Below are 21,511 nucleotides of genomic sequence, written 5' to 3' on the forward strand. Positions count from 1 at the left end.
TGTACAGTAGAACATGCTATCGTACTAAAATATATCGTGCTATACAGTACAACATGCTATCGTGCTCAAAAATATCGTGCTATACAGTACAATGTGCTATCGTGCTCAAATATATCGTGCTATACAGTATAACATGCTATCGTGCTAACATATATTGTGCTATACAGCAGAACATGCTATCGTGCTAAAATATATCATGCTATACAGTAGAACATGCTATCATGCTATATAGTAGAACATGCTGTCGCGCTAAAATATATCGTGCTATACAGTAGAACATGCTCTCGTGCTAAAATATATCGTGCTATACAGTAGAACATGCTATCGTGCTAAAATATATCATGCTATACAGTAGAACATGCTATCGTGCGATACAGTAGAACATGCTATCGTGCGAAAATATATCGTGCTATACAGTAGAACATGCTATCGTGCTAAAATATATCGTGCTATACAGTACAACGTGCTATCATGCTAAAATATATCGTGCTATACAGTACAACGTGCTATCGTGCTAAAATATATAGTGCTATACAGTAGAACATGCTATCGTGCTAAAATATATCGTGCTATACAGTAGAACATGCTATCGTGCTAAAATATATCGTGCTATACAGTACAACGTGCTATCATGCTAAAATATATCGTGCTATACAGTACAACGTGCTATCATGCTAAAATATATCGTGCTATACAGTACAACATGCTATCGTGCTAAAATATATCGTGCTATACAGTACAACGTGCTATCATGCTAAAATATATCGTGCTATACAGTACAACGTGCTATCGTGCTAAAATATATAGTGCTATGTTGGGGATTTGTTGCAAATGGGAAAAGGGGGATATGTTTACGGAAAATTAATGCCTCCTTCCACCTGAATTGAACTTGAATGAAGATACTAAAAATAAAAAAAGTTTAAGAACACTAATGCACATAATTCGTTCCATTAAAAGTGCTTACAAATAAATAATACTGTGAATAACTCCAAAAGGTTAGCTCACTCTTACTGTGAGTGTCATGCTATTTATCAAACACGAATCGTTTGTTACCTTCGCAAAAGCGGAAGGTTATGTTTTGATCGCTGTGTATTTATTTGTATGTCTGTGTGTGTGTGTGTGTGTGTGTATGTTATTCGCATAACTCAAAAAGTATTCAACCGAATTGCATGAAATTTGGTGGGATGATTGGTTATTATACGGGACACATTTGATTAGATTTTGGGAGCAATCGGGTCAAAGGTCAAGGTCAAGGTCACGAAAAGGTCAAAATCGTATTTTTACCATAGCGCGGTCAATTTTTATCCAATTGGCATGCAACTAATGCCAAAATGTTCAGAATTCAATGCCCGATCTTGTGATATACGACATGACCCAGTGAAGACATTACCCTTGTTAGCGGTTGGGGGTCAAAGGTCAGGGGGGTCACGACCTTGCAAAATGTGCGTTTTTTGTCATAACTCGGTCAATTCTTATCCGATTTGCATGAAATCAGCACCAAACTGTTCACTGTTCTGTTCCCTACACTCCCATGCCAAGTACAGAACAGTAGCTGCGGCGAAGGTATGCGCTCTACCGAGTGCCCGTTCTAGTTTTGCCTTGATCTTGTGTGATCCCCAAAGTGCGTCTTGATCCCATAAATAGTTGCCGTTCTAACTGCTCGGAGTAAGCCTGAAGGATGATACGGTATTCTGTATTATCTTACAAAGATAGACCTTGAGTTTAAATTGCATAATTTTAAATGTCCTGGCATCACAGTCTATGTGTTCGAATGCCATTTTATTTTAGATACAAAATAAAAGTTCATTTTTACTTACTGTACCATGAACCAGCCTTGCTGATCAGCAAGATATTTACACTTTAATCGTGTGTGCAACTAAATTAATCATAAGAATTAAAACTAAATTACAGATATATATATATATAATATTCACTCGCAGTTCCCGATCAAAAATATATGCTAAAATAATTATGCAAGAAACCAAGCAAGCCCTCTTCCTACATCATACATATAAAAAAAATTGCGAGTAGCTGGGTTTTTTTTTTTGGTATAGAAGATCGAGGCTCGTGAAAGAGCTAACATTAATCACACAAAAAGTCAAACCGACACATAAAACACAAAATAAGGGGAGCGGGAGACAAGATGGGGAGAGAGGGGGAAGGACACAAACACAACATTTGAGAGCAGGGACATGGAGAGAAATTTGGGAGGGAGAGGGCTTGGGGGGAGGTGGGAGAGGTATAAAACATATGAACACTGCAAGGACTTCCAGGAAAGAAGTTGGAATTTCAAAAAAGTGTATCTGGGGTGAATTAGCGGGGGTAGAAAAGATCAAGGTTTTGGATGGGGGAAGATAAGAGATGGTGGTGAACAGCTGTTTTAAAGACCTGGAGGGAGGAGTGGGATTGAAGGGAGTGGGGGAGTTTGTTCCAGAGGTGGGAGAAAAGGGGAATGAAGAAGTGTAGGTGAGCAGAGAACCTAGATTTTGGCAGTTTAACCATAAGAGGGTTGCTGGCAGATCTTGTGCGACCTGTAGGAATATTTGGGGGACAGAGCACAGAGAGAGCTGGGGGAACAAGGCCGGAGAGGAGTCGGTAGAAGACAGAAAGACCACCAACCTGCCTGCGGTGAGTGAGTGAAAGGCCCTCGGAGTTAGCTTCATCGCAGGATATTCCAATGATTCTGAAAGCTTTGGTTTCAACAGCGTGAAGCCGAGCTAGGTGTGAGGCAGGAGCACCAGCCCAGAGCGAGGAACAGTATTCCATTGAGCTGCAGATGAAAGCCTTGTATGTGGTGAGGAGCTCAGGTGTGCCAAGGAAGGACTTCGCATGACAGAGGATGCCCAGTCGGCGACTGGCTTTGGAGGCCAGCTTGGAAATGTGGTTTTCCCAAGAAAGATCATGGCAGATAGTGAGACCCAAAAGCTTGAGCGACAGAACTTATTTGGAGAGGATTGTTGAGAAAGTATATGGGAGGGTTTTCCAGTCGGTCATTTCGGAGAGACATAGTAAGAGTGTGAGATTTGTCAGGATTGAAAGACATGTTCCACTTGTTTGACCAGTCTGTGATTTTGTCCAGGTCTGCAGAGAGTGAGGTGGCTGCAGACTGCCGATCTGAGGGATGAGTAATGGAGCGGCAGATAGTGGAGTCATCAGTAAAGAGATAGAGAGGATTTTCCAGAGAGTCAGAGAGATCATTGATGAAGACCAGAAAAAGCACAGGGCCCAGAACACTACCTTGGGAACTCCAGCCAGAACAGGAAGGGGAAATGAGAGAAACCCATTCAGGGCCACACATTGTCTACGACCAGAGAGAAAGTCCGCAAGCGAATTACGAATCCGCGAATGTCAGGGTTTCACAGCATATCGTTTTTGGCCCCATCTCGCGATGGTGGATAATCACTTTCGAAATTGCAGTATCCGGATCGTCATCAAAATGCAATCAATTCTTCCTTGTCACACATCCAACCTGTCCATCAAATTTCGGCCAAATCATCCCTAAGTTTTTGAGATATCCTGCTCAAAGCCAAAATGACAGGGGTGAAAACATAACCTCCGTCCACCTTTGGTGACGGAGGTAATTACGCCCTCAACCATTTCAATCAAAGTGTAACATCACAACAAGATACAGAAAATACAATGTTCGTAAAAGTATTGACAATAGGGTTGTGGAAAATGGGCGTGCACTGGGCAAATTAAGAAAACACGATCTGACAGAAACGAAGAACATGCAGGTGAGAGGGGACGGGGAGAGGACTCGGTTAGCAGCAGTATAAAAATGACCAGCAGATTACCAGAAGCATATTCACACCTTTAAATCTGGATTTTTTCTTTATCATGATGGTATATGCTGCTCATTTGTTATTCATTTTTGATTGCCCCATTATTGTATTTTATTTAAAAGTGGTTTTATTTAAAAAATGGCTCGGAGGTTGCATATCCACCACTGCAATTAAAATACATTTTTATTGGTTGTTTGATTTATTTCATGTGTATGCTTGGAAACTGCTATGGGAATCGTGATCTGGAGGGTATTATATCCAGCTTATCTTGACCTGCAGTGTATAACAACTCAATCACCTGACCTGGAAGAGAAGTTGCAGAAACTCCCGCCCATTTGCGCTTGTCTCTTCCCGATCATCGTTAAGAATGAGTGGATTGCACGGTGAGTCCTGGATTAAGGCATCATTTCCAGGATACATATAATTTTTAGTCTGATCACAGATAAGACATGCAAACACATTTGCCTTGAACACTCCCTCCTCCATCTCCCATCTCACTTTTTAGTTTATGGATCATAAAAGGGCTGTTGCATTCAAGTTTTAGAGCAGGGAAAGGAAATATAATGCTGAACTATGCAAAGTCTGGATGGGTAGAGTCTTTTATAGTTATCCCAGCTAAAATTCCAAAACGGATCCTGACTTCTTTTTTTGCCGATATAGTATAAACGGGACCCCACTAAAAACTGAAGTGTGGGAGAAGAGGAAGGTAATGAAGGTACAACTGGAGTTGGTACAACTTAGGGAGTGGTACAACTCTTCCCAATATTTGTGTTTGCTGTATATACAGACTTGGCATTTAATATGGAATATTTTTTTTGTGGGGGTGAACATACTTTTCAAGATGACTTAGAACCAAAAGTTCATTGGAATTATGTTGAAATTATTCTAGATTTTGTTAATGTGACCTTTAAAAGAAACAAAAACAACATTTGACATTTCAAAGCAAATAAATTGATCCTTGAAAGTGATGTAAACTGATATCGAACTCAAATCACGGACAGTACTGTGTTAAACTTCTGTACGTTTTCCAGAAGTATCTCTTTATTTTGCACATTAGCCAAAAAAAATTTCAAAAAAAACAAAACCTAAATTATGACTGGGATTACAGACAGTAAAATTACAGTTCAGTACTTCGTGTAACCCCCACGAGCATTCAGGAGAGCACGTACACGTTGAGGCATGCTGTTCATGAGATTTGCCAAGGTTTGGACAGGAATCGCTTGCCATGCAGTGACAATAGCCTGCTGCAATTCACACACAGAGGTAGGTTGCTGGTCCAAGTTGTCGATTTGACGCGTTAATTCTGCCCACAAGTTCTCTATCGGATTCATATCCGGGGACATGGCAGGCCACTCCATATGCTCTACACCACGGTCAGCAAGAAAGTGTTGGATCATGCGAGCACGATGAGGCCGTGCATTGTCATCTTGGAAGACAAAGTTTCCTCGAAAGGCTGCATGAGCAAATGGAAGCAATGTTTCTTCCAGAATGACCCTGTACTTGAACTGGTTCAGGTTTCCATTCAGAACAACCAGGTCAGTTTTGCCCCCTGCATGAAAGGCAGCCCAAACGGTCACCCCACCACCTCCAGCTTGGACTCTTGGCACTATACAATCTTCGTTGTGGGCTTCATGCACTTGTCTGCGCACTCGGACGCGGCCATCTTGACGATAGACCAGAAATCTAGACTCGTCACTGAAGGTCACGTGATTCCAGTGTCCTGGCTGTCATTGACGGTGCTCTCTGGCCCACTGCAATCGGCGCTGGCTGTGTTGTCTGGTCAGGCGTGGCTTTCTCAGGGGACGCCTGGCACGATAGCCTGCTTGAACCAGTCGTTGGTTGACTAGCCTTCTGGATACAGGCACATTTGTCAGTTGCTGCCACTCAGCCCTAAGCCGATTAGCTGACTTTGTACGGCCATTGCAGACTAACCGGTGCAGCTGGCGATCATCTCTCCTTGTGGTTCTGCGTGGACGTCCTGGCCTCGGCATTGGAGTAGGGCACCCCTCTGTGGAGTAGGGACACAATTTTCCAACAGAAATTGTTCCAACAGAAAAGACAGACCAACAGAAATGGAAAATTTTCGTCATAACAAACAAGCATAAAAATATACTTCTTAAATTATATATAGTAAGATAACCGTTTTAGTATGGATTCCTGATGTATACCACTACTTGCGTCTTTCCAGCCCGACATCCTCCCAACCTCCCATTCACAGCCACTCTTTTATTCCTATCACCAAGCCAGTTTTTGATTCAGTTAGCTATCTACAAACCATTCTGCAACCTTCTTTCACATGCTTAGGAAGGTGTACTGTACATTTGGACCCCGACAGCCACAGGGGCTACGTTCCTGGAAAATGCAATTGTGGGGGCATTGTTACAATGGGAAAAGAGGGGGTGGGCGATAGGTTCCCGGTGGTTCGTGATTCATGAGGGAAATAAAAAATCCCGTGAAAAACCGTAAATACATTGGCAAAAAATCATAAATATGCAAAGCACAGAGCCGCGAATGTCGAAACCGGTCAGAAAAATCGTGAATACACCCGCGAAAAGAATGTCGAATCACGTAGTTGCATATATATACACATACAGCAGCGGCTTTATGCGTGATGCGTGAAAGATGCTGTTAGGACTGCAATGTGCACAGCTGGTGTGAAATGGTTTGTGCGGCTGGAAGTTGTTTTATGCGTGACGAGTTGAAGATGGTTTTGAGGTGTTATGTGCACGCTTGTGGGAGATGTTTTTTTTGTGCCCGCAAAAAATCACGTGTACGCAGGGCACAGGGCCGTGAATGTAGAAGCAGGTCGCATGTCATCAACTGCGAATGTCATTGTCCGACTGTATGTGTTTTGCGCAGCGGTAACCATTCAAGATGAAACCATTTGTTTATTATATATGACTTCATCATGTTGAGGCTTGATGCGAATTGTAAATGTAGAGTAGAGGAAAAAGGTGACAGGTGTTAAGTTTGTTTCGATTTTGCAGCCTGTGGAAGATCATGAGTGTTCATGGAATTCTTGGATCCATGATAGTTCACAGTCAGTGCTTTGACCTTGCTTTTCGATCATTCCCTTTTCGATATAAAGGCACAAAAATATGTAGGTTGAAAGCGTGCATACTTTTTGTTAACTTCATCACCATCAACCACCCAAAAGTAAAGAAACAATTGGTGTCTATGATCGGCTTTTCCGAAGTACTATTGGTTACGTTTGTGGGGTTTTTTTTGTTTGTTTTGTATGTCAGCTCATTGATTGGCAAAATGTTGCGGTTGATATAATGTCTGGCCTTCATAGCAATCATGTTTCTTGGTTTTGCTTGTGCTTGATTTTTACAGAGTCTTCGTAAGGCAATTGCAGGAATGTGAGAAGTCTGAGACTTTGCAGGACTTGGCAAGTCTTCTTGCGATGCTACAGATAATGTATTTTCTGTTCAAAGGTAAGAGTTTGCTTCAGCAAACGTTTCATTTTGTGATAACTCTGGAAAATGCTGGAGCATAGTCTATCTGCTTGCTGTTCGTGTTCACCTGTGCATTTGTTTTTATAATCTTTTTGCGACATGTTTTTTGTATTTTCATCAACCTTTATTTTACTTTGTCATGTCTTTGAAATAATGTGTGGCATATAATATTAATATAGCTGTTCAATAAGATCTATGATAGTGCTACTTTTAATTTGAAAGCACTTAAAATTTCCCCCTTTTTCTGGCAGAAGTTGAACAACCTTATTTTTTAAATCTCCAATACACGAATTTCAAAATGATTTAATCTGCCCGAGATTTCTCAGCATGCATGCACAGAAACCCCATCGTAATGAGGTCCATTGAGTGTGGCCTAGACCTGTATCAGGTGTGCCAGATAAGGATTTCAGCATGAAATGGCTCACACAGCTTTTAAAGAAGCCAGATATATTTGGAAACATACCTGCGAGAAAGGGCTGTGCCTCTGCACAACAAAAGATTTGGAGAACTTCCTGATCAACTCATCCAAATACCACATTTTTATGTAAATAACCTGCTCCCTGGCATACCCCTTTATCTGAGGAAAATAGGGCTCGGAATTTTTCAGGCATGTATAAATCAGCACACGGTGTAGCCCATATTCCTGGGGTGAGTTCAGTTACCAAATTGGTTGACCAGTGCTCGCCAAGTGGCTAAGCACTCAATCATGCATCCATCCGAAACCATTTATAAGGAATGCCTGGCTTGGTAAGCGCTAGCTGCTCGGTGAGCGAACACACCCCAGCTTTCTCTTCACATGACAGGGAGATGCACGATCTTCATATTTCCAGCAGCTGACATGGCCTTGTTGGCAAGGGCCAACGAAGGGCTCTTTTCAAATACAACTTCGGGAAATAAACAGTTGACGTTAAAATGAATATATTAAGGGGTTATGTAATAATCAACGTTTACCAGTGTGGTTTCCAGGACCGATGCAACCAAAAACCATGCTGCTCATTCATTAGAAATGTATAAATACCCTGCAGGCTGTTGAATTTTATATCATTCCACGAAATCGTCTATACCATTACAAGTCCTTGCCATACAATGTCTGCTGTCCAAGCATTGGCAAGCGTTCTACAATAAACTTGGTAACTGTATACACCCCTCTCTTGCCGACTCTGAGCTGCTTCGGCTGTTTCACAGTGACACAGAAGACGAGGACTTTGCTTTATGGACTTACCGGTACTTTAAATTGCTTTGGAACTATATATACATACATATATATGTAGTTGGACCCCGCTATTTGCGGTTCCGCGTATTTGTGGGTGATAATATGCGACCTGTTTTTCTATTCGTGGAATAGTGTCCCACGCAAAAGTGTCCTGCGAATTTGCGGGTTTCTTTGTATTCGCGGGCGTGTTCTGCGAAATCGCCAAAAAAATTTTCGTAATCGCGGCTGTGTTCCGCAAGTTAGCAGTTTTTCAGGGGTGCAAAAAAAAAAAAAAAAATTTACGATCCGCTAGCTTGACACATTTATAAGACCCATCTTTCACCAGCCATGCATAAAGCAGCTGGCCATACGCAAAAAAAACATCTACGAGCTGCGAGCATGACCGGCATCTACATTCACTGCTGTGTGCTTTGCGTTTTCATGGCTTTCGCGGCCACGAATTTTAGCCGCACTATAATCAAGAATTTCACGGGGTGTTCCACCAGCTGCAGAACACGTCAACCCCGCAAGTTACTGCACAAAATGAAAACACTCCACAGTATCTATTAGTGCAATTAACTCATTTTCCCCATTGAAGCTGGCACGGCATGCATTCATGGATTTTCATCGACATTTGCGGGATTTGTCTCGCCATTTCTGGGATTATCGCCACCATTCGCGAGCTTTGCCTCGCCATTTGCGGGATTATCGCCGACATTCGTGGGATTTGCCTTGCAATTTCCAGGATGTTCATCGGCCTTTGTGGATTATCGTCGACATTCTCGGGACTTGCCTCACCATTCGCGGATTTTGCCTCACCATTTGCGGTTTGTTCCTCTCTATTCGTGGATTTTCGTGACACGGGAACTTATCCCCCCTTTCTCCATTGAAACAATGCCCCGCTATTTGTGGTTTCGCGAAACCGCAAATATATATATTTGTGCTGAACCAGCTTGATGGGGTTTAAGTCTGGAGACTGTGCTTAGCCATTCCATGATTTGAAGCCTACCGTCTTGTTCTTTTCCTCGAAGGTTGTTTTGACATAGCCTGGAGGTGTGTTTAGGGTCATTATCTTGCTGTAGGATGAACCCCTGACCAACTAGTCGTATGCCAGAGGGTATTGCATGATGCTGCAAAATGCTGTGGTAGCCCTTTTGGTTCAGGGTGCCAGTCACTCTGTGCATGTCGCCGACTCTGGATCCAGCAAAAGAGCCCCAGACCATCACGCTTCCTCCTCTATGTTTGACAGTTGGTGTCACACACTGAGGAACCATCCTTTCGCCTACTCGACGGCGTACAAAAGCCCTGCGTGATGAACCAAAGCTTTCAAATTTTGATTCATTGGTCCATAAGACCTTCTTCCAGTCTTCAGTAGTCCACTGGCAGTGCTTCATGGCCCAGGCAAGCCTCTTTTTCTTATTTTGCCATCTTAGCAATGGCTTTCTTACTGCCACTCGACCTGTCAAACCTGCAGCTCGAAGTCTTCTCTTCACAGTTAAAACTGAGACTTGCTTACTTCGACCAGTGTTAAGCTGTGCTTGAAGCTGTTGTCCTGTGAGTCCATGCAAGCTGTTGACTCTCAGAAACTTGTCTTCTGATTCTGTTGCAGCTATGGGTCTGCCAGACGTCTTCCTGTCAGAGTTTCCTCCAGTTTCCAAGTGCCTTTTCATGGTATAGGAAACTGTACTCACTGACACCTTGGCTTTCTTTGCAATTTCTCCAAAGGAAAGACCTACACTTTTAAGGGTTATAATGGTCTGTCTGTCTTCCTTTGTTAATTGCCTTTTTCTCGCCATGATGATAGCAATATACTACTTCCTGCAGTGCAATATTGTCCAAATAATGCTTCAGAGGGTGTAATCGAGCTGGTTTGGGATGAATTGGACAGAAGGGTAAAAGCAAAGCAACCTACAAGTGCAACACATTTGTGGGAACTTCTGCAACAGTGTTGGGAAGAACTTCCCAAACAATATTTGATTTCCATTGTAGAAAGAATGCCATGAGTGTGTTCGGTGGTTAAATCTGCAATTTAAATTAAATTTTGTTAAACAAAATGAATCTACAGTCACGTGAATAAGTAAGTACACCCCATGTAAAGTTTTGACTTTTTCAACATATTTCAACATACAGCTATTGATAGATAAAGGTGATGTAATATAACAAATAGCATGAAACATTTACTTTTTGTAGTCCATTGTATAATTTAAATAAACATGAATGCAAATTTCGCATGTGGCAAAAGTAAGTACACCCCTACATTTATCACGACTTCAAATACCTAAAATTAGAATCAGGTGCACCAGCTCAGGTGCAAATGGTTAGAACATCGTTAGAGAGGATCTTGGAGGAATGAAATGAATGAATACACTTCATTCATTTGAAATACACTATTCACATTTGAAATAGAGAGGATCTTGGAGGAACCTGTCTTATTTAAACCTCAGACATTTAGTTTGGTTTGCTCTTTGTTGTTGAAGTGTGCGGCGTCATCATGCCTAGATCAAAAGAGCTCTTTGAGGCCTTCAGAAAGAAGGTTATAGATGCCTACGAGTCTGGGAAGGGATTTAAAAAGATCTCCAAACAATTTGAAATCAATCATTCGACTGTCCGGAAGATCATCTACAAGTGGAGAAGATTCCAAACAACTGCCAACTTGTTCAGGCCAGGCCGCCCCAGCAAGCTCAGCCCGAGAGCAGACCGCAAGATGCTGAAAGAAGTCTCTAAGAACCCCAGAATATCATCACGGGACCTACACTCCTACAGGTAGCTCTTGCCACTGTTGATGTCAAAGTGCACGAGTCTATCATTAGAAAGAGGCTGCACAAATTTGATCTACATGGGAGGTGTGCCAGGAGGAAACCTTTGCTGTCCAGAAAGAACATCAGGGCAAGACTAAAGTTTGCCAATGAACACCGAGGCAAAGACCAGCACTTCTGGAACAATGTGCTCTGGACAGATGAGTCAAAGGTAGAGCTATTTGGCCACAGTACCAGAAGACATGTTTGGCGAAAACTAAAGACAGCATTTGACCACAAGAACGTGATATCAACTGTAAAGCATGGTGGTGGAAATATTATGGTTTGGGGCAGCTCTGCTGCATCAGGGCCTGGGCAGCTCACCATCATAGAATCCACGATGAATTCTTCATTGTACCAGAGGGTGCTTGAGGATAATATGAGGCCATCTGCATCTGTCAGAAAGTTGAAGCTCAACCGAAGGTGGACCTTGCAACATGACAATGACCCTAAACATACCAGTAAATCCACCAAGGAATGGCTGAAAAGGAAGAAATGGAGGGTTCTGGAATGGCCATGTCAAAGCCCGGATCTAAATTCCATCGAGATGTTGTGGGGGGATTTGAAACGAGCTGTGCATGCAAGAAACCCCTCAAACATCGCACAGCTGAAAGAATTCTGCATGGCGGAGTGGGCAAAAAATTCTCCCAGTCGATGTCAGAGACTGGTAGACAGTTATAAGAAACGCTGACTTGAGGTTGTTTCTGCCAAAGGGGGCAATACCACCTATTAGAATCAAGGGTGTACTTACTTTTTCCACATGTGAAATTTGCATTTATGTTTATTTAAATTATACAATGGACTACAAAATGTAAATGTTTCATGATATTTGTTATGTTATATCACCTTTATCTATCATTATTGTTGAAATGAAGATCAAATAGCTGTATGTTGAAATATGTTGAAAAAGTCAAAACTTTACATGGGGTGTACTTACTTTTTCACGTGACTGTTTGATTTCTTTTTTATCTCCAATTGTTTATTTGTTCTATGATTAATTTCAGAGTACATTGAGACATTAAACTGCGTAAATTTCAATAAAAACTGGAAAAATTGAGGTGTTCTAAAACTTTTGACCGGTAGTGTAGGTATATACAGTATACACATTGGTAAAATATGCGAAGGAACTGTAATTAAAGATATTTCAACTAAACTTGCAAAAAAAATACTGCCCCTTTTTGTGTCTCCTTGATCATTTAACTGGGCCCCCTGTGGTTATGTCATGCACTGTAATGGTGAAATACCACCTGCACATGAGTATTCCCCACAGTTGGAATTTTTGGAACTCATTTGACATAGCCTGCAGGTTATTTGCACGACTATCAGTAGTTGACATCTTGCATCCTGTAAAACTCCCAACAATGTGGCTCGTGTAAGATCCGAAGGTTTGTATAATGCTCAGGTTAACTTTAAAATGATATTTGCTGTTGATCATGTTTGGGAGAGAAGTGCGGTAATCTTAATCTTGATGAAGCAGCACTTACTGGAAGGAATGGAGGGTAGGGAAGGAAGGTGTGTAAGTGGGTGTTGTCTGTGCTCTGTGGGCCGTTATGGATATAGTTTTTATTTTTGTTTGGTTCTGGGGGCATTCGAGAAATTACACTCGATTTTTGTATCCATTGGTGAAAGGAGAAATGTCCATTCATTAAAACGGTAGGTTAAAGGTGCCTGTCAAGCAGAAGCAAGTCACTGTCAAAACACACACACACACACACACACACACACACACACACACACACACACACACACACACACACACGCATGTACGTACACTCACACACACGCACACACACACACACACACACGCATGTACGTACACTCACACACACGCACACACATGCACAAAAGCCTCATTTAGCATTCACATGTCATTTTGAAAGTATAGCAAAGGGAGACGACAACGAAAATAAAGGCCATGCTACACAGCCTAAGAGACTGGCAATGTATGAAGATTTTAAGAGCATATAAATCGGAAATAAACAGGAAATCCACGATTGAAAAGTACCCGCAGTAAAAGGTCATTTTTCCTATCCAGCTTACATCACATCTCTTTCCAGTGTGTCAATACTGGAACACACTTCTCAATGTTGATGATGACAAAATGATGGTATGGAAATAGACAAAGCATAGTTTACAGGCATCACATATTGGGTTTTTTGGTTGTAGTGGTAAAAGGGGGAAAGTCCGGTCGTGTAGGTATATATACACATTGGTAAAATATGCGAAGGAACTGTAATTGAAGATATTTAAACTGAACTTGCAAAAAAAAAAAAATTCTCTCTCTCTCTCTCTCTCTCTCTCTCTCTGTCTGTCTGTCTGTCTGTCTATCTCTCTATCTCTCTATCTCTCTATCTCTCTATCTCTCTATCTCTCTCAACTCTCTATCTCTCTATCTCTCTATCTCTCTATCTCTCTCAACTCTCTCAACTCTCTCAACTCTCTCAACTCTCTCAACTCTCTCAACTCTGTCTTTCTCTTTATATATATATGTGGGAGTAGGAATCTAGATGAAGCACATGGATGAAGGGGACTAAAAATAGGAAGGAGACAAAGCAAGCTTGAGGAGTAATAGTGCACATGTGCATGGAAACACATGCATAATTCCATGTGTAGAGTTGTTCCAGCGCTGCACAAACTTCTGCACTTTATTAGTCCCCTACCGGTGTACACCGGAGGGGACTATAGGTTTGCACTCCGTCCCTCCGTCTGTCAGTCTGTCCGTCTGTCAGTCCATCACGCAAAGAACAGTTTTCCGGACTTTTTTTCTAAACTCTTAATGCTAATGATTTCAAACTTGGTGCATGGTTTCCTCATGATAAGTTACAGATCAAGTTCGAACTTCACTACGTTTCGATCATTTTTGACAAAGTTATGGCACTTTGAACTTTGGTAATTTCCCCAACAGTTTTCCGGACGACAGACTGCCGGTAGGGGACATGTATTGCAGCGCAATACTCAGAATGCTTGTTCTTCATGCTACGTATCTGGTCTCTTTAAGCCCTTTCTCTATCTTAATTCCACAACTCCTCTTGACATAATCTGTAGTATGCTTCTATATGAGTTTTAGAATCTCTATTCCTTGTCATTTGCTCCTTATCTCATTTTATAAGCTGTGCCCTATAGTTCTGTCCAACGCCCTCACTACCACCACCACCATGTTAAATGTCCTTGCACCTAAACTGTCAATCATTTTTGATTCTGAGTGTTTCCACGACCTAGCTCTCCTACTTCATCTTTCCTTCTCTAATGTAAAAATCCCTGTATTTATCTTTCCTCCTCAGACGCATTTGGCTTGGGACAATTTTCCGTGCTCTCCGCTGAACCCTCTTGAGTGTGGTTACAGCCTTTGTACACTGCAAGCTGTATCAATGAATCATTGTAATTCGAAGCAACTCGAGATAAATGCGGTACTATGCATGTGACCCGGATAAACATCCATACAATGCTCGCCGCTGCTTCTTTGGATTAAAAAACATTATGCATCTTTTAGTGACTTTTCAACATGAGCTTGAGAGTTCAGTACGTAATCATTATCCCTCCTAAATGTACACAGAACACGTCTACAATCAAATGAGCCGCAGAAACAACATGAAAGAGAGAACAAAATGATGTCACTCTTTGTGACAGCAACATGTTTCCAACATCCCAGAAAGATGCACGACGTGTGAAAGAAATAGCCCATTGTTTTGCAGCAAATGATTGCTCTGTCACCACTCGACCTCGCCCATCAAGCAGTTCAGATCGGATCTTGGCGAATAGCGCAGACTAGGCGTCTAGCAGTGATGATGAATAAATTGTTTTACTCGCGTCTGAAAGCAGAATCTATCGTAGGAAGGATCAAGGAAACATCATTCTGAAGGGCAATCCTCAAAGGTTTTGGACGTTCATTGAACGTTGAACCTCACAAATATGAGCCATGTGAATCATAGAAATCGAAATCTTGCATAACCGGTAATTCTTATTAGTCCCACCTATCAAATATAACAAACTCAAAATTTTAAGTGATGGTTGTGGGAAGGGATAGGTGGGGGAGGGATAGGGGTTGGGGAGTGGAGGCGATGACAACTGGCTCCCGTATGGAATTGAAACTGAATTGCAGCCAGCAAACCTTGATGTAACTAATAATCCATTTGGTCAGCGAAAGGTCAACAGGAAATAACCTGCAAATGAAATGTAGTATTGGGCTGTACCTTTATCAGCAGCAGGTCTCCAAGGGCAAAGTGAACAGCTTTGGTGAAGTGGAACAATGTATTTAAGGGAGGTCAGCAGTCTGGATCTGTAACTTAGGGACAACGTTCTGAGAGTATCAAACAGTTTTACTTTTTGTCCCCCGTCGCACTGCGGAGCGAAAGTGGGACTATGGTTTTCCCCTCCGTCCGTGTGTGCGTGCGTAAGCGAAGGACCGAATTCTAATTTGGTGTGTGGGTGCAACTAGGCATATGGAAGAACCCTATTGAAAATTAGGTCGCCAAGTCAAAATCCAAGGTGGCCGCCGCCATATATGTCTGAACCTTGTGAGCGGAATATCTTGAAAAATAAATGAACTACTAACTTCTAATCTGGTGTGTGGGTGTATATAGGCATAAGGAAGAACGCTATTGAAAATTGGGTCGCCACGTCAAAATCCAAGATGGCCGCCGCCATGCATGTCTGAACCTTGCGAGTGGAATATCTTGAAAAATAAGCGAAGTACCAACTTCTAATCTGGTGTGTGGATGTATCCAGTCATAAGGAAGAACGCTATTGAAAATTGGGTCGCCACGTCAAAATCCAAGATGGCCGCCACCATATATATGTCTGAACCTTGTGAGCGAAATATCTTGAAAAATAAACGAACTACTAACTTCTAATATGGTGTGTGGGTGTATCTAGGCATAAGGAAGAACGCTATTGAAAATTGGGTCGCCACGTCAAAATCCAAGATGGCCGCCACCATATATATGTCTGAACCTTGTGAGCGAAATATCTTGAACTAGAACGGGCACTATCAAATGGTCACAGAACTTGTGGCATAAGGAAACATCGCCGCTGCTTCTCAAGCGCCGCTGCATCGCAAGTCCTCTGCATACCTTCGCCGCAGCTACTGTTCTGTACTTGGCATGGGAGTGTAGGGAACAGAACAGTGAACAGTTTGGTGCTGATTTCATGCAAATCGGATAAGAATTGACCGAGTTATGACAAAAAACGCACATTTTGCAAGGTCGTGACCCCCCTGACCTTTGACCCCCAACCGCTAACAAGGGTAATGTCTTCACTGGGTCATGTCGTATATCACAAGATCGGGCATTGAATTCTGAACATTTTGGCATTAGTTGCATGCCAATTGGATAAAAATTGACCGCGCTATGGTAAAAATACGATTTTGACCTTTTCGTGACCTTGACCTTGACCTTTGACCCGATTGCTCCCAAAATCTAATCAAATGTGTCCCGTATAATAACCAATCATCCCACCAAATTTCATGCAATTCGGTTGAATACTTTTTGAGTTATGCGAATAACATACACACACACACACACACACACACAGACATACAAATAAATACACAGCGATCAAAACATAACCTTCCGCTTTTGCGAAGGTAAAAATAAACGAACGACTAACTTCTAATATGGTGTGTGGGTGTATCTAGGCATAAGGAAGAACGCTATTGAAAATTGGGTCGCCACGTCAAAATCCAAGATGGCCGCCTTGCGTCTTCCACTTTGTCAACTCACATCACTTCACCGACGGGGGACCTAGGCGTAACGCTTGTTTTTTCTACTACCTACTAAAATCTTTATTTTATTTCAATTGAATTATATATTTGAACTCTGAAGAACACCAATCGTCTTATTGTCACTTTCGAAGCCTTTCCATTTAGCAGTACCTGGCCAAAATATTGCAGCATTCTACGCCATCTCGACTAATCAAATTTGCTGCTCGCAGACCCTTCGGATATCCATTTTTTCTCAAGATGCATAGGATAATGTGTTCTATGAACTCTTTAGTTTTTAATATCTTAACCAAGTGTGTTCATGTTCCTGTCACTGGAATGGTGAACCTGAAATAAAACGTCAAGCAATGTTCATTCTCTAATGCAAACTTTCCTGAAAATGATGCCACTTCCACTTTCCTTGATCTCACTGGTGCAAAATGGCCACTATTAATTAATGTCACAAAATACAAACTTGTGAAAGTTTCAATATTTTTTCAGCTCAACGTTAAAATATATAGTCAGCGATGTAAAGTATGTTTATGCCTCTGGCGACTTAGTCGGCGGAGGCATTATGTTTTTGGGTTGTCCGTCCAGCTGGCCGTCTGTCCGTCTGTGATAGGTTTTCATTACCACAATAATTTGAGAACGGCTGAAGGGATCTTCTGTAATAGGGTTTTGTTACCACGATAACTTAATAATGGTTGAAGGTAACAAAGTCAAACTTGGTGCAGGTATGTATAATGATGTAAATATAAACTGATTAGATTTTGGGGTCAAGAGGTCAAATGTGAGAGGTCATGTTAGATAAAAATCCTGTTACTGAGCTAACTTGTGAACAACTCATGGGATTTTCACCAAACGTGGTATAATTATATTGTTGCGGATCTCCAAACGTCGGCCTTCCCCTTACCAAGGGGGGATTAATCCCCTTGTCTTTTATCTAGCCGACGCGATCCGGAGCTATCACGTTCCTTCCGGTCAGCGCTGAATAAGGTGGTAGGTCGAATTAGTCCTATTACCTAATTACCAGCGTCTCCCACGAAGCAAGGAAATAACCCCACCCAAACCACGGTTTTAGTGGACACGCCGAGCGATAGCGAGCCGCGATTTGGGCCGTTAACAGGAACTAACCCGATTGGAGCGGTTCCGAATCGTGCCACGTTTACCCAATGGAGAAATCACTGAGACGGTCGAATTAAGAGGAAACAGGAAGAACAGATTGGTTTATTAACTATTTACACAGGAAGAAGGAGAAGTACAGAATACATAGGGCGGCCTTAATAACAGTCTTAACTTATCCCTGGACACGGGCCCGTTCGCACTCAGACTCAGAGATTCACACGGGGGTTGTAGATGGTCGGGCCGAGGGTCCAACGAAGGCGTCCACAGCCCGCCCCGGTCCCCGACTCGTACCACGAAGGAGATGGTAGACGGCAGGCAAGCTCTCCGCGTGTCGTTGGCGCGGATCGGACAATTATCGGGGGGGGGGGGGGGGGGGGATCGGTAAGCTGGGCGGTTACACTGGCGTGGCCGCGTACGTAAAAGCTATACCTGCGCTTTATACGCGTTCCCAGTATAGTTCAATACAATGCGCCGCTTTCACAAGTCCTCTGCAATGTGCCGCTCCAGCAATGCTTTTACCACGACAAGTCCTTTAACACAGGGCGCTCTCCCAACGAGTCCTCACAGTTCTCTCAATGCTTATCAGTCTCCTGGTACCAGACCTTTGACGCAGTCCAACAAGAGTCCTACAATTTGCAACGCCAGCCAGTCAAAGTCCTCCTGAAGGGCTTTGTGAGCGCGGTTATATAGCGCTGTCCAGCGAACCCTTTGGAATGTGCCAGACGCGCACTTACCACGCCCCTTAGGCCATGCCTACTGAGCCCTGGTTGGTTGTTGGGGTCTTACCAGCTCTGCCCTTGACGTCTGCTTGACGTGGCCACACCCCCAACCTCGCGCTCCGCCCCTTTTCCAGGCCTTACCTCGTGGCATCTGGGCTGGTTTGAGCGAAAACCCAAGAGCAGCGAATGCTGCTGGCAAGCAAGGTGCATTAGCCGAATCGGGGCGCGGGATGGATGCTGCCCAACGAGGTCGATTTGGAGGGTGGAGGCAAAATGAACGGGACCTACTCTTATTTATTTCTTTACACAACGCAGGTATCACTATTGGAAATGTCCTTATCTCACATATACTATGAAATAACTAACGTTCTAAGGTGGCCTTCGTGTTGCATGTGGACTAACTATGGGGGCAAACCTTTAACCTTTATTAATCATATATGTACACTTTCAGAACCGCAACAATATATTATGATGCAAAGATAAACTGATTTGATTTTGGGGTCATGAGGTCAAAGATCAGGGGTCATGTTAATTTACAATTATTTTGTTACCCCGATAACTTAAGAACGGCTGATGGGATCTTAGTCAAACTTGGTACAGGTATGTATAATGATGAAAAGATGAACCTATTCGATTTTGGAGTCAAAGTTCAGAGGTCATGTTAAGTAAAAATTATGTTATTGTTCTAACTTGTGAACAGCTGAATGGATTGAAATCAAACTTGGTACAAGTATGTATAATGATATTATAATGTGGGCGGAGGCACACATACCGGTCCACGTCGTGATGTCGACGAGGGTCGTTCTAGTTTTGCTAGTTGTGTTTAATGCGACGATAAACGTTTTTCCTAGTCACCCACCATATTGCCCTCTTCATTTCCTGTTGATGTTTTTCCCAAACCATGAGCTGTACAAGGTTTGTCTTTTTAATTAAAATATAATATTGCCAACCACCTAATGGCTACAGCAATGCCCCAAATAATGAGTTCTTATAATTGAGCCAAACAAGTCAAGCTGATACCTATTATCTCAACGTCCCAAGTGGTTTAATTTGAAGCCTCATTGCATCATGGGAGGTGATTAGTGATACTACCTTCATAAAAACTGAATAATTTTTTGGAGCCATGAAAAAACGAAAATTGATTGAAACATAATAATAAACAATTGATGACTACCATTAACAAGCACGACATCAGGGCCGTCTCTCGAGGACATATCTCGGGCATTTGATATAGTCTGGCACCCCGCCTTGATCTCCACTCTCTCTGCTTATAGCATCCAAGGCCACCTCCTGTCATGCCTCACTGACTTCCTCCACTCTATTATTCAGCTAGCTATTACCATGATGTAGCTATTACCAGGATCCTCTCATCTCCTCTCCATGTCAAGGTAGTGTATTGGGCCCAACCTTGATCCTCGTCTTCATCAATGATCTAATTCTCTTGAAATCCTGCCTCCCTCTTTGCTGATGATTCCACACTCTGCCATATCATTTCTCATCCTACAGATAGGTAGGTAGGAAACAGCATCTTCCCTCTCTGCAGACTTTGATAGAATCAGGAGCTGGTCCAACACTTGGAATGTCTTTTGATCCCGACAAATCCCACACACTCGCACTGTCTCTCAGGAAGGACCATCTGGCAAACCCTCCCATATACTTCCTAAACAAACAACTTGAAGAGGTTAAGTCACTCAAGCTTTTAGGCCCCACCAGCCATGAACTTTCTTGGGCAGACCATATTTCCAAGATGGCCTCCAGAGCCAACAGCCGACTGGGCATCCTTCATTGTGCAAGGTCTTTCTATGGCCAGTCTGAACTTTTAACAACCTACAATGCCTTCATTTGCAGCTTGATGAAGTTATGCTTTGCTCTTTGGGCTAGTGCTCCTGCTTCACATTTTACCCTTCTTGATGCTATAAAATTCAAGGCCCTCAAAATCATTTGGATCTCCCATGGCAAAGCTGACTGTCTAGGCCTATTACTTTCGCATTGCAGGCAGGTTAGTTGTCTCTGTATTATACTGGCTCCTTTTGGTCATGCACCCTCTGCCCTCTCTTGTTTCTGTCCATCCCAGGTTTCTGCAGGTTGCACACAGTCTGCCAATAACCAGTCTTGTTAAATTCCCAAAATCCAGGCTCGCTGCTCAGCTCCATTCATTCATGACATAGGCAGCTGATGGGCATCACCCAGGATTTGTGGGTGTGGTGTCATGTGTGCCTCATGATGAAATGAGTGTTTAATGTTTTGCAGTTCTGTTTTCAGTTTTTCTAATTAATATTAAAATTTAGCAAACAAGGAAGTTTAAATGCTTCAAAATGGATCCATTATAACTGTCCAGGCCCCCTGAACTGCCTGCATCATGCGGTTCAGTTTGAAGTTCTGCCTCTGAGGCCTATGTGGTCTGCAGTGACTGACCCTTGGATAGTCTCGGTGCAGGCGAGGCACACTCTCTCCCCTGCCATCATTGACTGCGTGATCCTGTTTGTGAATGTGGCACTTGTGGCAGTCTCAGTGATGTTCGGGTTCTTGACCATACGGGCCGATCCTGCTGTGGCCGTGAGGCTTCTGGCGACAGGTTTGTGCGGCAGGGTTTTACGCAGGGATTGTGATGGAAAATGCCTGAAGCCTTGGTAGTCGTGAGTGGTGCAATATTCTTAACTCTGAATTTTGCCCTCGTGCATATCCGTGCCGTCCTTGGATTGCTGGCAAGGCGGAGACTGTCCTGGATTTTTCACTGTGATTCAG

General features: G+C 42.7%; 1 protein-coding gene across 1 annotated transcript in view; it reads left to right on the plus strand.

The window, feature by feature from the left end:
* The window catches only part of NCAPG2 (non-SMC condensin II complex subunit G2), a 275,080-nt gene that overhangs the window by 215,746 nt on the left and 37,823 nt on the right, over positions 1-21,511 (plus strand). The window contains exons 25-26 of the mRNA XM_068121956.2: positions 4,062-4,165; positions 7,119-7,219. Of these exons, the coding sequence (XP_067978057.2) occupies positions 4,062-4,165; positions 7,119-7,219 (205 nt within the window). The remainder of the gene's footprint in view (positions 1-4,061; positions 4,166-7,118; positions 7,220-21,511) is intronic.

Source organism: Myxine glutinosa, chromosome 7, assembly GCF_964187855.1.
Source record: "Myxine glutinosa chromosome 7, kmMyxGlut1.1, whole genome shotgun sequence".
NCBI classification, from domain to species: domain Eukaryota; kingdom Metazoa; phylum Chordata; class Myxini; order Myxiniformes; family Myxinidae; genus Myxine; species Myxine glutinosa.